Source organism: Panthera leo, chromosome D2 (genome assembly GCF_018350215.1).
Source record: "Panthera leo isolate Ple1 chromosome D2, P.leo_Ple1_pat1.1, whole genome shotgun sequence".
Lineage (NCBI taxonomy): Eukaryota > Metazoa > Chordata > Mammalia > Carnivora > Felidae > Panthera > Panthera leo.
The window spans coordinates 53,375,064-53,389,439 of NC_056689.1; the positions used below are offsets into that span (position 1 = coordinate 53,375,064).

Genomic DNA, 14,376 nt, shown 5'->3' on the forward strand with positions numbered 1-14,376 from the left:
GACAAAATCGTTCTTTAAATGTTTTTATTTATTTTTGAGAAAGAGAAAGAGACAGAGGACGAGCGGAAGAGGGGCAGAGAGAGAGGGAGACACAGAATCTGAAACAGGCTCCAGGCTCTGAACTATCAGCACAGAGCCTGATGCAGGGCTCAAACTCGTGAACTGTGAGATCATGACCTGAGCCGAAGTCATACGCTTAACCGACTGAGCCACCTAGGCACCCCAAAATATGACAAAAATCTTAACAGTAATTGGCAGGATGGTTATTGTTTTACACTTGAAAAATAGAATTTTTATACTTTCCAAATTTTCTTGAAGAAATAATAATAAGTATTATTACATATGTATGTATACATATATATGCATATGCATATATGTGTGTATATGTATATCAGGAAAAAATATATGCCAGTGACATATCTATCACTAATAAATGTGTATGCTTTATATACATCAGTAAAAGATGAGACACTTAAAAATACCAAGGCATAAAGTTCTGTCTACTCAAAGAGGCAAAGAAAATAGATGATCTCAACCTCCTGAATTGAGCATTTAAAAGTGCTTAGATATTGGGGCACCTGGGTGGCTCAGTTGATTTAGTGTCTGACTCTTGATTTTGGCTCAGGTCATAATCTCACAGTTTGTGAGATCAAGCCCCATGTCAGGCTGTGTGCTGACAGTACGGAGCCTGCTTAGGATTCTCTCTGTGTCTCTCTCCCTCTCTCTCTGCCCCTCCCTGCCTCTCTCTCTCTCTCAAAATAAATAAATAAACTCAAATTTTTTAAAAATAATAAAAGTGCTTAGGTATTAAGTATCACTGGCATTGACAACAACCAAGAAACAGATTAGTTTTGTGCCTTGATTATCTGACATAAGGCTTAAAAATTCACATGCAGATGCAGAAATTTTCCCTGGAATCTATTTCAAAAGTGTGTTTATAAAAATATTAGTAGTTTTTTGTGTTAATTTTCACAATAAATGAAATTGGTATTCTTTACTCAGTTTTGCAGATGTAGAGACAGAAACCGAGAGAGGTTAAATTAAGTTGGTAAAAGGCACACTCCTGACAGTGAGGATGCTCAAATGGAAGCCCTCGTCCACTTGAGACAAAGCCAGCACCCAAACTACTACACTGATGTGGGTATGAAAGTGACAGCCAGTTGTACAAAAGACAGAGATCATATTTCAACCAGAGCAGCTATTAGGGAAAAGGGAATGATAATATGAAGCTGTTACTCGTGAAGCAGGGGGAAGATGGAGGGAAAGGAGAAACTGAGAACATTTAATGGATTGGATTTTCCATTTTGCTCTCCAGTAGCAAGACTCAATGTAGAGATGGAATCTGAAGAATCAAATGATCCTAACATCAAGTCTAAAAACTCTAACCCTAACCCTATCTCAATATCTCTAGCTGTTTCAGTAACCTAATAGGCATGAAATCTTCACCCTTTCTGCCTAAGGACCAAATGCTGAGCAGGCTTCCCAGAGCATCAGGGACTTGCTACTTTTTCTTCCTAGCAGCCCTGGCCCAGACCCCTCAGGAGCTCCCCACCCCACCCGCCCACCTCCCAAGTCTCTCAGAGAATTGCCCATAAGCCCCAGACACCCATGATGGTTTTGGAAGCTCCAGGCCCTCCTCAAAGCTGAGTTTCAGCTGGTGCAAGGAACCCAGAGGTAGCTCCAAATCTGGACTGACTGCAGTCCTAAATTTCCTCAGAGGATGAGGGCCTGAAGCCATGTGGGAATCTTGTGAGAAAAATGGGAGCTCCATCCTGAAACCGATCTCATGAAATAGTTGACATCATCTGACCATGACAGTTATTCACACTCCAGCCCAGTAACTTCAGAACTTTACAGATGAAGTAAAATAATTGGTTTAGAATGATTAAATCCTCACTGGACAGAACCATTACATACACATATACTAAGCAATGGGGTCTTTTTAAAACCTCAACTTTATCCTTTGTTTCTTCTGAATTTAGAATTTAGAATAACAATACATGCTCGATGATAAAAACTCTTACAATCCAGATGTTTACATAGCAAAAGTAAAAGATTCTAAGTGTAAACGATTATATCTTTTTCCAGACCTTTATGGATTGTTAGACACATATCCTCCCTCCCCAAGTGGGATTATCTTCTACGTACTATTCTCCAATTTCCCTGCTTTTTGTTTTCCTTTAGGCATAATCTCATGTCAAATAATAGAGATCTACCTCATGTTTTAAAATCTCCTGCAAAATATTCCATGTTAACTGCACACAATCCTTACTGACGGACATGCAGGTTGTTTCCAATTCTTTTCTACTCTAGATAATTCTAGATTAACTATCTTTCCCCAGTTGGGCAGTGGGTCTCAACATAATTCCAATTCTATTTACTTGGCAAATTGGAAAATACTCTTAACTGGCCAGCTAAGAAATGTGTGGAGGCATTTCATATTTCTTTTCTTCACTTTGCAGACTCTTCTGATCTCCTATGTGCCCTGTGCATCCTTCACCATGTGCCCATCAGCCTGCACTGGCTGCTTTACATCAGGGCCCAGTTACATTTGTTTTGCAGAATAATTCCCAGGCTTTGTCAGCATTGCTTTCCTAAGACATTCTCTGCTCCATTCCCTCTTGCAGCTTTCTTCTTATGCAAATGTGAACCCTGTCACTGAGGCCTCCCAAAGGCTTCAGGGAAGCTGTCTGAACTCCAATTCCTGGGCCTCTGGCATCTGGAAGCCTTCCTCTCATTTCTGAGTCTTCCACTTATTTCTGCCTCTTTTAGGATTCCAGGCAGACTTCTCATGCCTCCCTGTCACCAAACCTAGGCATGAAGCTCCATCCTATCTCCTTCAGAAACGGTCCACTGTGAGTCAGTATTTCACTGAATTTTGGCAGTGGAACAGGGAAAGAGTCACATTGAGTGCAGTAAATCCATCCATCACTTCTGCCTTTGGCACATCTTATGCTGTCCCACCCTCTGGTCCCCAGAGTGAGAGTCTCTCTGTCACAAGAAGTCCTCAAGAGGCACAAAGCCTTATTCTACAGCCCATCAGGTCAACCTGCCTTCATCGGTCCCATCCAACAACTCTGTTGAATTAAAAGTCCTCCATCTTGTCATGGAAAAATGATGTGTCTCTACCCCAGAAGCCTGTAGCTCCAAGTCTGTGTCTTACCAGCTGCTTCTGTGGTTGCCTTCACCTTGGGTATGTGAGGCCTAGAGCTCTATGCATCCTTTGGGCAGGAAGTGGAACTCCCAGATTTGTTCACTGTTTAGAAGAACTGCCTTGGAAATGAAATGGAATGGAATGGAATGGAATCAAATGGAATGAAATGAAATGAATTGAATTGAAATAAAATAAAATAATAAAATAAAATAAAATAAAATAAAATAAAATAAAATAAATAAATAAAATAATTGCTTTGGGCAGCAATGCAAACAGGGTATCTCTTCCTGGGCAACCCTAGTGGCAGTAGCAATTCAGGACTTGTCTGTTTCTTCATTTCACATCCACTGTCTTATGATCCAGCCTCCTCCAACCTTGTGCCCTGCAGCCAGGTGTAGTTTGTGCTGGTTTCACCCATGTAGGAGTTAGCATGAGAACTTAAAGACACATCGTGCCAGAAAATAAATTGAGACACATAACTCGGGAATGACTCTGGACTTGTCCAAGACACTAGGAAATCTCTTCATTCAAGAGAATTCGGAAAAGTGAATTATGGAGACATTCTCTTGAAAAGTCTTCTTTAACAACATTTTATTAACACTAAATAGGTGGACAGTCATGGTAGTTTTTTCGTGTGGTCAGTTTTCTAAATGTTGTTTCCTGAGCAGTGTACACACAGAAGCCCTTCTCCTTTGTTTCTTCTCCCCACCTCCCTGCTGCCCTTTGTTGAGAGTAGACCAGATGCCGGGTGCCTTCCTGAGTTATCCCATTTACTTTTTCTAACAATCTTATGACATGAGGTATTATTAACTTCCCCCTAAAAATGAAAAAACTGAGTCTTGAGGAAGATTTATAAAGTCGCACAGCCAGGAAAGAGTGGAGTCAAGATTCAAACCAAGCTCAGAATGACTCCAAAGCTGTGCCCTTCTTTATATAATGGACTGTCACTGAGACTGGAACATTCTGATTCAGTTCCCATTCTTACATTCCAAGGTCCATTGAAAAGAGTTTTCCAATCTAGTAGTAATTTCTAAAACTCAGGAAAACAACATAATTAACTTAAAAATAGGTTTTAAAAGTCTTGAATGTTTGCACTTGAGAAATCTCATAATAATTAGAGCAGGTGGAAGACAAGAAGAGTTTTCAGTGTGTTTTAAATGGAATTTGAGTGAATTTTCAAGGACTTTGGAGGCCAAACACATAAGCTCTTTTTATTTCATTTAATTTAAAAAAAATTTTTAATTGTTTTTAATAGTTTTGTGGAATAAAAACAATCATAAGAAAAGTATATAACATGTATATATACAATGCTGGTTAAAAATAAAAAATTACCAGTACGTACATTCCTTCCTATCATGCAAGGCCCACTCCTTGTTATGTCCACACTTCTGTAATATGGACACATTTCTCTTTTCTTGATAGTATCAGGACTATTTTCTACTCATTAGCTTTGATTAGAATCATTCTAGTGATTTATGAAAGAACAAATAGAGAAAAACAATTCCTGTGACAATAAGACAAGAACTGGAAGAAAAGGAAAGAGGAGATGATTAAAGAGGATGGATGGATGGATGGATATTTGTGAGAAAGCTGTTTTCTGAGGTCGAATGAATGTATGTAAAAAGGGAGTATATACTTTGGAAAGAAGAAAGGATATGCTGGCAGGGAGGTAAGTTAGACAGAGTCCTCAAACTCTAGAGCTATTGGCACTATCAGTTGTGGATTCAGCTGCTGTCTGGAGAACGTGAGGAAGAGAGAGGGAGGAGGAGGGGCAGCCTGAGTGTGAGGGGAAAAGGGCACTGTCAACCATTTAGTTAGTCATCATTTGGGACACATCCCCTAGACTGAATGTCCAAGAGTATGAATCTCATATTCTATTCTACATAGAAGGATCAATGCCCAGTATCATTTTATTGCTGGCATTGTGGGGGTTGTTTGTCAGTTTCTTTTTTTACCATGACACATAAAGTGCCATAAACACTGAGCAAGTGTTGAAGCAATGAGACCAAGAATTGAAAATACGATAGTAGGAATCTGAGTAGTATCTTAGAAGAAGGAGAAGAAAAGGTGCTGCAAGTAATTTAGTGTAGTCGGGAAAGAATAAAAGGGACTTATAATTAAGTTTTATCATAAAATGCATTTATTTAGTTTATGACTATAGTTTACATCACTCTTTTTTTTCTTTTTTTCTTCCAGGAGCCTTGCAAACAACAATCTCCAGACACTCCCAAAAGATATTTTCAAAGGCCTGGATTCTTTAACGAATGTGTAAGAGGACCTAAGAAATCACTGATTAATTAATTCGCAGTTGTTAACAAAGAAGCCTGTTATTGAGGATTAGAATTTGTAACTGGCTTTAAAATTAAGTTAGAATTTTAAAATTTAAATTTTAAATTGGCTTAAATTTTAAATTTACTTGAACTAATGTTGGAGCCTTCTATGGTATTTCCCACTGGAAATTCTGAATATATGGTGCCCAGGCATTCCTTTGACAAAGTGTTTGTCCTCTGGGAGGTAGTGCTGATAAGGGACTTTGAGGGTGTGGGAAGAGGAGGCCCAGAGTGAAGTTTCAAGATGCCTTTTTTCACATGAGTTCCAGGAAATGGGGCTACAAAGGAAAAACATAAAGGAGTCTGGGAAACTGACCGAGTACAGATGAAAGGTTACACCCATGGGTTGGTCAATCAACAGAGAAATGGAACAGGAAGTGGGGGAAGGGAGGCAAGTTTGCCTTTTCTCTAGTTAGACTGAACAACAACTCTAGGCTTAATCCCCAGGAATTTGGCTTAAGCCCCAGGAAGGGAATGAACTTAATTATTTTTGACCCTTTTTCAAACAAAAGAGCTTTCAAACTTTGACTTTTAAGCTTCAGAGTGAAAGATCTTTGTAAGGAATTTGTATATTTTGCTGTAAGCAAAGCAAGTAATATATGCCTAATCCTCTCAAAAGCAATTTAGCTTCATTAAGTGTTTTCCAGACATTAGAAGGGTATTTAAATGTCATAAGATAGATAGATACAGGAACAAATGAAAGAATATATGAAACCAAAAGATTTCTTCTTATCAATTCAGGTACTTTGCTATAGAATATACATTCAAAACAAATTTTCTCCAATGACAAAAGATCTAAGTCAAGTATTTTCTCCTAAACCTAGTATTTAACTTCAAATCAGTAAGCTAATGAAAAACTTTCTTTGTTCCTTGTGGTATTTCCCCAGCCCCTCCTCAATGCCTATTACCCCAATTCCTGAATGATGGTTTATTTCCAAGAGAGTGCCAGAATCAGGACACTTCCAAGAGAGTCTCGGACAGACCACAGTTATCCGTCTGGTTTACAATCACCCAGAAAAACTGATACTCATTATTCTGGGTCAGAGTATTCTTGGGAGATGAAGTCAGTCTTGGGACTGTCTTAGAGGTTAGATGATATGCTATGACAGACTTGGGGATACAGCTTATTTGGGCACCATCCTCTGGCCCATCCTGGTGTCAGCCAATACTGCACACTAGAAACAAAACAAAACAAAACAAAAACTCAAAAAACAAACAACAACAAGAAAACCCACTTGAAATTGGCTCAACCTCTATGGAAATCCCATAATGGATTTGGCCTCTTGGGCCTACTCTGAGATGCCCAAATCAAGAATTATCTAAGAAGTACAAGGATCCTTGCCAAGTTGTCTTTTAGTGGATTTCTTGGTTTTCTTGAATGTATCCCTCCAAAAGCACTTTTAAATGCTTCAACATTTAAAAATTACTCATGTGCTGTGTGAACACTAGGCAATACCTATCTTAGGAATTCCGTGTGACCAAGAAGGGTTTTAGGAAGGACCTGGAATGTCCGAACAAAAGCAATGCAAATAAACAGAAAACTTGGTGAGTTGGGATCATATGTGGAAATTTGAACTACCCATGCTGTATAGTTTATTACAGACATGAGTTGTTGTATGTCTGAGTTAACTCTGCTGTGTCAAAGTCATTTCCTATTAAAATTCAATTTGTAGACCATGGAGTAGGATCAGAATGAATTACATCTGTGAGGAAGAAGAAAAGCAAATAGCTCCCTTGATTTAATTAAATATGATATAATAAGCACTGTATTCTATCTTCTAGACCTGCATTGTCCAATATGGTAGCCACACATGTGGTCACCAAACAGCATTCATAGTGTAACTGAGGAACAAAACTTTAAATTTTACTTAATTAAAAAAATTTTTTTTAATGTTTATTTATTTTTGAAGGAGAAAGACACACAGTGTGAGTGGGGTAGGGGCAGAGAGAGAGGGAGACACAGAATCTGAAGCAGGGTCCAGGCTCTGAGCTGTCAGCATAGAGCCTGAAGCAGGGCTAGAACGCACGAACCGCGAAATCATGATCTGAGCTGAAGCCGGATGCTTAACCAACAGCCACCCAGGAGCCCCTAAATTTTACTTAATTTTTTAAAAATTAAGCCAAAAACTAAATTTAAATGAGTTCAATTATGGGAAAATGTAATTATGTTTGGAACAACTTGGATGTGTGAAACTATTGTTTCCAGCTAGAAATTTTATGAAATCTAAATCCATATCACACACTTCTGATGAAAATTTAGCATCCAAATTGAGATATACTCTAAGTGTAAAACACACTAGACTCCAAAGACTTACTATTTTTTAAAAATGTAAACTATCTCATTAATAATGTTTGTATTGACTACACATCTAAATAATAATATTTTGTGTGAAATGCTAAGCAAAATATCATTTTAAAATAAATAAAATATATTGTTAAAATTAATTTCACCTATTTCCTGTTACCTTTTTAATGTGTTTATAGAAAATTTTAAATTATGTATAGAGTCCACACTATATTTCTATGGACACACAGCTCTAGACAGAGCTGCCTTTGATCCAAGAGGGAATAACTTCTGAGGTTCCATTGACTGGGTAGCAATGAAGGGTGCACTGTGGGAACTCTCTGAACTCAAAGTGAATTGTCGATCAGGTTTAAGGTAGATTATGGGGCACGATGTAAAGCCAGGTAAAGGCATTTTGCATGTGTTAATTGCTGAAGTAAAGTCATGCCTTTGGAGGTAGGACCCTCAGACAGCAAAATCATCTGAAATTTGTCTTTCAGGGACCTGAGAGGGAATTCATTTAATTGTGACTGTAAACTGAAGTGGCTGGTGGAATGGCTAGGCCACACCAATGCAACTGTTGAAGACATCTACTGCGAAGGCCCCCCAGAATACAAGAAACGCAAAATCAATAGTCTCTCCCCAAAGGATTTTGATTGCATCATTACAGGTAATGGATTCCAAATGATTCCACCTCATAAAGTTAAAATAAGGGCTACATTTTATGTGTGTGCAGGAATTGATATTTTTTATATCTTTAAAAACCAACTGACCGATTTAATTTTTAAAATACTATAAAGCATTAAAACTTTGTGTGTTTAAAAGCAAAGTAAAATTATCATTTTACTATTTCTCTTAAATAAATGTATTTCTTATGGACATTTGAGATCTAGCCAAGGAGCAAGGCATTAGCACAGTTATTCATCATCATTTCCTGTTTTTGCAGAATTTGCAAAGTCTCAAGACCTGCCTTATCAATCACTGTCCATAGATACTTTTTCTTATATGAACGATGAGTATGTGGTCATTGCTCAGCCTTTTACTGGAAAGTGCATTTTCCTTGAATGGGACCATGTAGAAAAGACCTTCCGGAATTATGACAACATTACAGGTATGAAAAGCCTGATTGTATTTTGAATAGAAAGTTAAGCACATTGAACCAAGGGGAACAGAAAAAGACAAGTGGTATAGGGGGATGCTTTGGGCAGGCTTAGAGTCATTTAAACCCCAATTGTACCATTTACTAAGTGACTTGGGGTTGTTCCCTAAACCTTAATTTCCTGACTTGGAAATGGGAATAATAATACCCAACTCACAGGGTTGTTGTTAAGATAATGCAATCATAAGATAATGTGATCACATATTCAAGGAACTTAGCACAGAACCTAGCCTAGTAAACACACAATAAAAGGTGGATTATTTTTCCAGGAAAAATATTGGACTAGGAATCATGAGGTTTAATCCAGGTTCTGCCACAAACTAGCTGGGTGAACCACTCACCCTCACTGGGCCCTCCCTTTTTCTTAACTATAAAATAAGGATGTTATTTTAGATCATTGAATCTCAAGCTTTGTTGCACAAACATGACTCCTACAAAAGGTTAATGTACTCCTAGTGACAGAAAGGGTTTTTGGTCCAATATATCTGTGAGCTATATCTCCCTGTTAGAGATTCATAATACACAGTAAAGACCCTGAGAAGTCTGGCAGTAAGGCAGGCTCTTTAAAGTGTTTTATGCATTTAATTTGACGTCGGAAACCACCTTTTTTCCCTGAAAACTTTTACTTAGGTGCCCTCTTAAGTTTTTTCAACAACTTTACAATTTTTAAATAAGTGAGAATATGGGCCCCTTCTGAAATATTTCCGTTAGCTTTAGCTTCTAACGTATTTAAATCTTAAACTTTTCCATAAACTTCTCCCACCTTTTTGGGTGGGAAGGGTCATAATTAGATTTTGTGGGTGGCCACAAGCCCCATTGCTCATAGGATCAAGACAGGTCTGGGGCTGGCTTGAGACTGAGGTGCCCAGATGAAGGAATCTTCTTCAAACTGAAGTTGTCCCAGAAACCTCCTTCTTTCTCAAGGTGGAAGGTCATGCTTCCCTTTCTCCCCCAAACCCCTCAGTTTTCCCATGGGCTATTGCGCAGTTTTGTGCAGTTTAGTTCAGGTTCTTCTTACCCGGAATAATTCATCATTATTCCAGATGAATCTTAAGATGAACACTTGAAAGAGAAATGAATCACACATTTGCAGACTTTCAGAGGCCATCATCTCATCTAGAATGACAAATATATGCCAAATATGCAGTTACTATGACTTCCCTTACCCCAGACAGATATCGCTAATCAATCATGGTGCTCTTGCTTACAGAGTGCAGACAGGGCAACAGAATCCTTCTCAACATAATTTTCCAGGAAGTTTTCCAATCAATCAGTTGATACGGTACGTGGTTGAAATCTAGTGGACATCCCTGATCTTGTCCAAACTCTCATTGTATAGAAGAGAAACTGAATTTTAGAGAAGTAAAGTGATTTTCCTGAAGTCATACAATCAGTTGAGCCCTTGAAAGGTCACAAATAGAATAATTTCACCTATTAGTACAGAGTTGATGCAGAATTTATTGCCTCAGAGCCTTTAAAGTTGCAGTTAGAAAAGGTGTGGGCCCAGATTTGCCCCGCTCTCTTTGGATTTCTTAGAGCCAAGCTCCTTCTAGTCAACCAGAATTTACTGATCAAACTCTCATCAAACTCTTACCAAAAGGATACTGAGCTGGTCCACTGATCCCATATTGTTTTCTGAGATTTCCCAAAATAACTGTTAGGAGTATCACCCATGACTGTACCCCTCTTCCATTTTTCTCAAAGATTCCTCTTTCTTCTCTTCTCTCCTGCCACCAAAACTTCAGAAAAATTACAAGTGTCATCTTTCTCCTTTTTTAGGGGAAAATTATGTTACTTTTAGAGCAAGATTCAATTCACAATTAGAACAAACCAATTACGTTAGAACCATGGGCTACCCAGATCACTGCTCAAGACTTTGTAGGATGATCTAGAAACTTGTGGGATCCTAGCCCAAGTTGGAAGCCCTGGAATAGCTCACCTTCTCCCAGCTTGGGTTAAAAGCATAGAGACTCTGGTAGACCTGGGTTTGAATCCCAACTTTGCCTTCTCTTAGCAGCACTGAACCCCTCTGAGCTTCAATCTGCTCATCTGCAAAAGGGAGAATAATAATATTTATCTCTTAATATTGTTGGGAATTTTTAATGAGATGATTTGGCAAAGCACATAGTTGGTGCTCAATAAATGGCAGTTTTCACTAGAATTACTATAACTCATAATATGTCAGGGAAAGCAATGCTTTCTTTCTGTAAGAAGTGAGAGGAGGAAACTCAGGCTGTAGCCATATGTCCTGAATGTCTAGTGCAGGTTGGATGTGACATGACAACTCAGGTGTTGGTAACAAGGCCTCATGAGGCACAAAGGCACAGAACGTCAGGATCCTGCTGCCATTGGGTCTTAGAGATTGGCCTTGCCTGTTCAACCAAGGAAATCTCTTATTTCAGGCTGATTTTGGTGGAAGTTGTATGGCCTCAGCCTGCATGTTTACATGCTGCAAAAGAGGATGGCCATCCAACTAATCTCTCATTTGTCTTTTCCCAGGCACGTCCACTGTAGTGTGCAAGCCTATAGTCATTGAAACTCAGCTCTATGTTATTGTGGCCCAGCTGTTTGGCGGCTCTCACATCTATAAGCGAGACAGTTTTGCAAATAAATTTATAAAAATCCAGGATATTGAAATTCTCAAAATCCGAAAACCCAATGACATTGAAACATTCAAGATTGAAAACAACTGGTACTTTGTTGTTGCTGACAGTTCAAAAGCTGGTTTTACTACCATTTATAAATGGAATGGAAATGGATTCTACTCCCATCAATCCTTACATGCGTGGTACAGGGACACTGATGTGGAATATCTAGAAATAGCCAGAACACCTCAGACACTCAGAACGCCTCATTTAATCCTGTCTAGTAGTTCCCAGCGTCCTGTAATTTATCAGTGGAACAAAGCAACACAATTATTCACTAACCAAACTGACATCCCTAACATGGAGGATGTATATGCTGTTAAGCACTTCTCAGTGAAAGGTGACGTGTACATTTGCTTGACAAGATTCATTGGTGATTCCAAAGTAATGAAATGGGGAGGATCCTCATTTCAGGATATTCAGAGGATGCCATCACGAGGATCCATGGTGTTCCAGCCTCTTCAGATAAATAACTATCAATATGCAATTCTTGGAAGTGATTATTCCTTTACTCAAGTGTATAACTGGGATGCAGAAAAAGCCAAATTTGTGAAATTTCAGGAATTAAATGTTCAGGCACCGAGATCATTCACGCATGTGTCCATTAATAAGCGTAATTTTCTTTTTGCTTCCAGTTTTAAGGGAAATACACAGATTTACAAACATGTCATAGTTGACTTAAGCGCATGACACACCAAATTCTGTGGCTGCCATCAGAAACTTTCTACAGTACATGATCCGGACGAACTCAATGCATGATGACTCTTCTTATCACACTTGCAAATGAATGCCTTTCAAACATTGAGACTGCTAGAACCAAGCACTACCAGTATCTCCATCCTTAACTGTCCAGTCCAGTGGTGTGGGAAGTTACCTTTTATAAGACAAAATTGAATTGTGTAACTGTTCTTTGCAGTGAAGATGTGTAAATAAGTGTTTAATGGTATCTGTTACTCCAAAAAGAAATATTAATATGTACTTTTCCATTTATTTATTCATGTGTTCCAAAACAACTGCCAAATAAAATGTTTACATTTTCTTTCATATCTCAAAGGTAATTATTTACAATTATTTTATTCTTGGTGATGGATGCTGAGGAAATAGCTTTATACAATAGGGTTATATTTACATCAAGAACTTAGGGTGTGAATAGTAAGTGATGATGAAGCACTGATATTGATTACCCAAGATATATGAACAGGTTTATCAGCTGATTTGGAACATTCAAAGGTGTTTCCAAAGGTCACAGCATTTAAGAACATTTTGTGGTGAAACGGCGATGAATTAAAAGCAGGGTAGAGAAATTTGCTTATTACAAGAAGACTGATTTAAAATAAAGAATCGTAAGACCCATCCTTTCCTATCTGATAGCTCTAGCTAAAAAAAAAAATTATTCAAAGAATCTATAGAAGAAACCAAACTCAAGAATCTGAATTTTAAAAACCCTATTTAGGGACTTTCTAAATGTCTGACTCTAGAATTATCTGAGAGCTGATATAGATTTGTAAACCTTACAGTACTTGCCTCAAATTTACCCAATATGATGGCCTCTTAATCTGATCAAGGATGCTTCACTTCTAGACATCAGTTTGGATGTTACTGACATGCCACAGAGTGTCCAGGAGGCTCATATTTGATTTTCTAAATTCTTGCTCCTGGATCACATGGTTTGTTAGCACCTAGCACAGTGCCTGTTATAGGGTAGGCTCTCAAAAACTGCTTTCGAAGGTGCATGTGTGTCCTCCTGTTATAATACAATAATAAACTTCGTAAGTCCCTTTGATCTATTCGGTCCTATTTATTGACTACCTATTAAGAACGGGGTGTTGTTCCTGTGGTGCTGGGGAGGAGAATTGAGGAGGAATAGGGCATGGTCCTTGCCCTTTGGGGCCTTAGACTAATCGGAGGGTTAGGACACAGAAACCTACAGAGTAAGCCCTGAGTGCCAATCATCATCTGAATATTCTGATTATAAAGATCATGGGAGTATCAAAGATGAGTTCCTAGAGGAAGTGGTCCTTGTTTGAAGTTAAAGGGGAGATATGGTTTCAAAAGGGGATCACGGCAGAGGAGCTGTTTCTGAAATGATTCCGTGTGAAAGAGCTTCCCCCAACTTATTGCTCCCCACACTCTTTTTCCAAATGAATGGGGAGCAGAGAGGCGTAGACATCAACCCCACTGCCAGCACATATCTGGCAAACTTAATGGACCTAAGGTACACACAGTAGTTACACATTTTCCAGGAAGCGACACCTTGGGGCATTATGCACAGGAACCAGATTCCTTTGCCACATGGGGAAGATATTAACTGACATTAGAATTATGGGGGGATAAGAAGTCTTACCCACTCCCGATCTGTACACAGGGAGACAGGCCTTTGAATGTCTTATTTTTTTCAGTTCCCTTTTTCTATAAGTAGCATATATACTGTTGAAGAACACCTACTTTGTACAGACTGCGTTTAAGTCCTGCCTTGCCATTTGCTGGCTTTGTCCACAGGCAAGTTACTTAAGTTCTCTGAACTTCAGTTTCTTCATCTGTAAAGGGATAATAATGCTTACTGCAAGGACAGTGGAAGGATGAAATGAGATAATGTGCACTTGGTGGACTGAATTTTCCAAATATGGCGACAAAATTTCCCATCCTACATGTTCTGTGAGAACCTTGCCCTCACCCCATCAAGAGGTGGTACCTAATGCCCTTATCATTAAATCTGGGCAGGCTTGTAATCAATAGAATGTGGTGGAAATGATGCAGTTTGAATTTTGGGCCTAGATCACAAAAACAAGGAAGCTTCTGTCTTG

The 14,376-nt window shown here is 38.7% G+C and overlaps 1 protein-coding gene across 3 annotated transcripts in view; it reads left to right on the forward strand.

The window, feature by feature from the left end:
* LGI1 (leucine rich glioma inactivated 1) overlaps nucleotides 1-12,503 on the forward strand; it is a 38,797-nt gene extending 26,294 nt beyond the window's left edge. For 2 of the 3 annotated variants that reach the window (XM_042908441.1, XM_042908440.1), the window contains 4 exons: nucleotides 5,351-5,422; nucleotides 8,269-8,438; nucleotides 8,715-8,879; nucleotides 11,427-12,503. In XM_042908441.1, coding sequence (XP_042764375.1) covers nucleotides 5,351-5,422; nucleotides 8,269-8,438; nucleotides 8,715-8,879; nucleotides 11,427-12,262 — 1,243 coding nt within the window. In that variant the 3' untranslated portion in view covers nucleotides 12,263-12,503. The remainder of the gene's footprint in view (nucleotides 1-5,350; nucleotides 5,423-8,268; nucleotides 8,439-8,714; nucleotides 8,880-11,426) is intronic. The other variant, XM_042908442.1, reaches the window with a different exon arrangement.
* The last annotated feature ends 1,873 nt before the right edge of the window (nucleotides 12,504-14,376 follow it).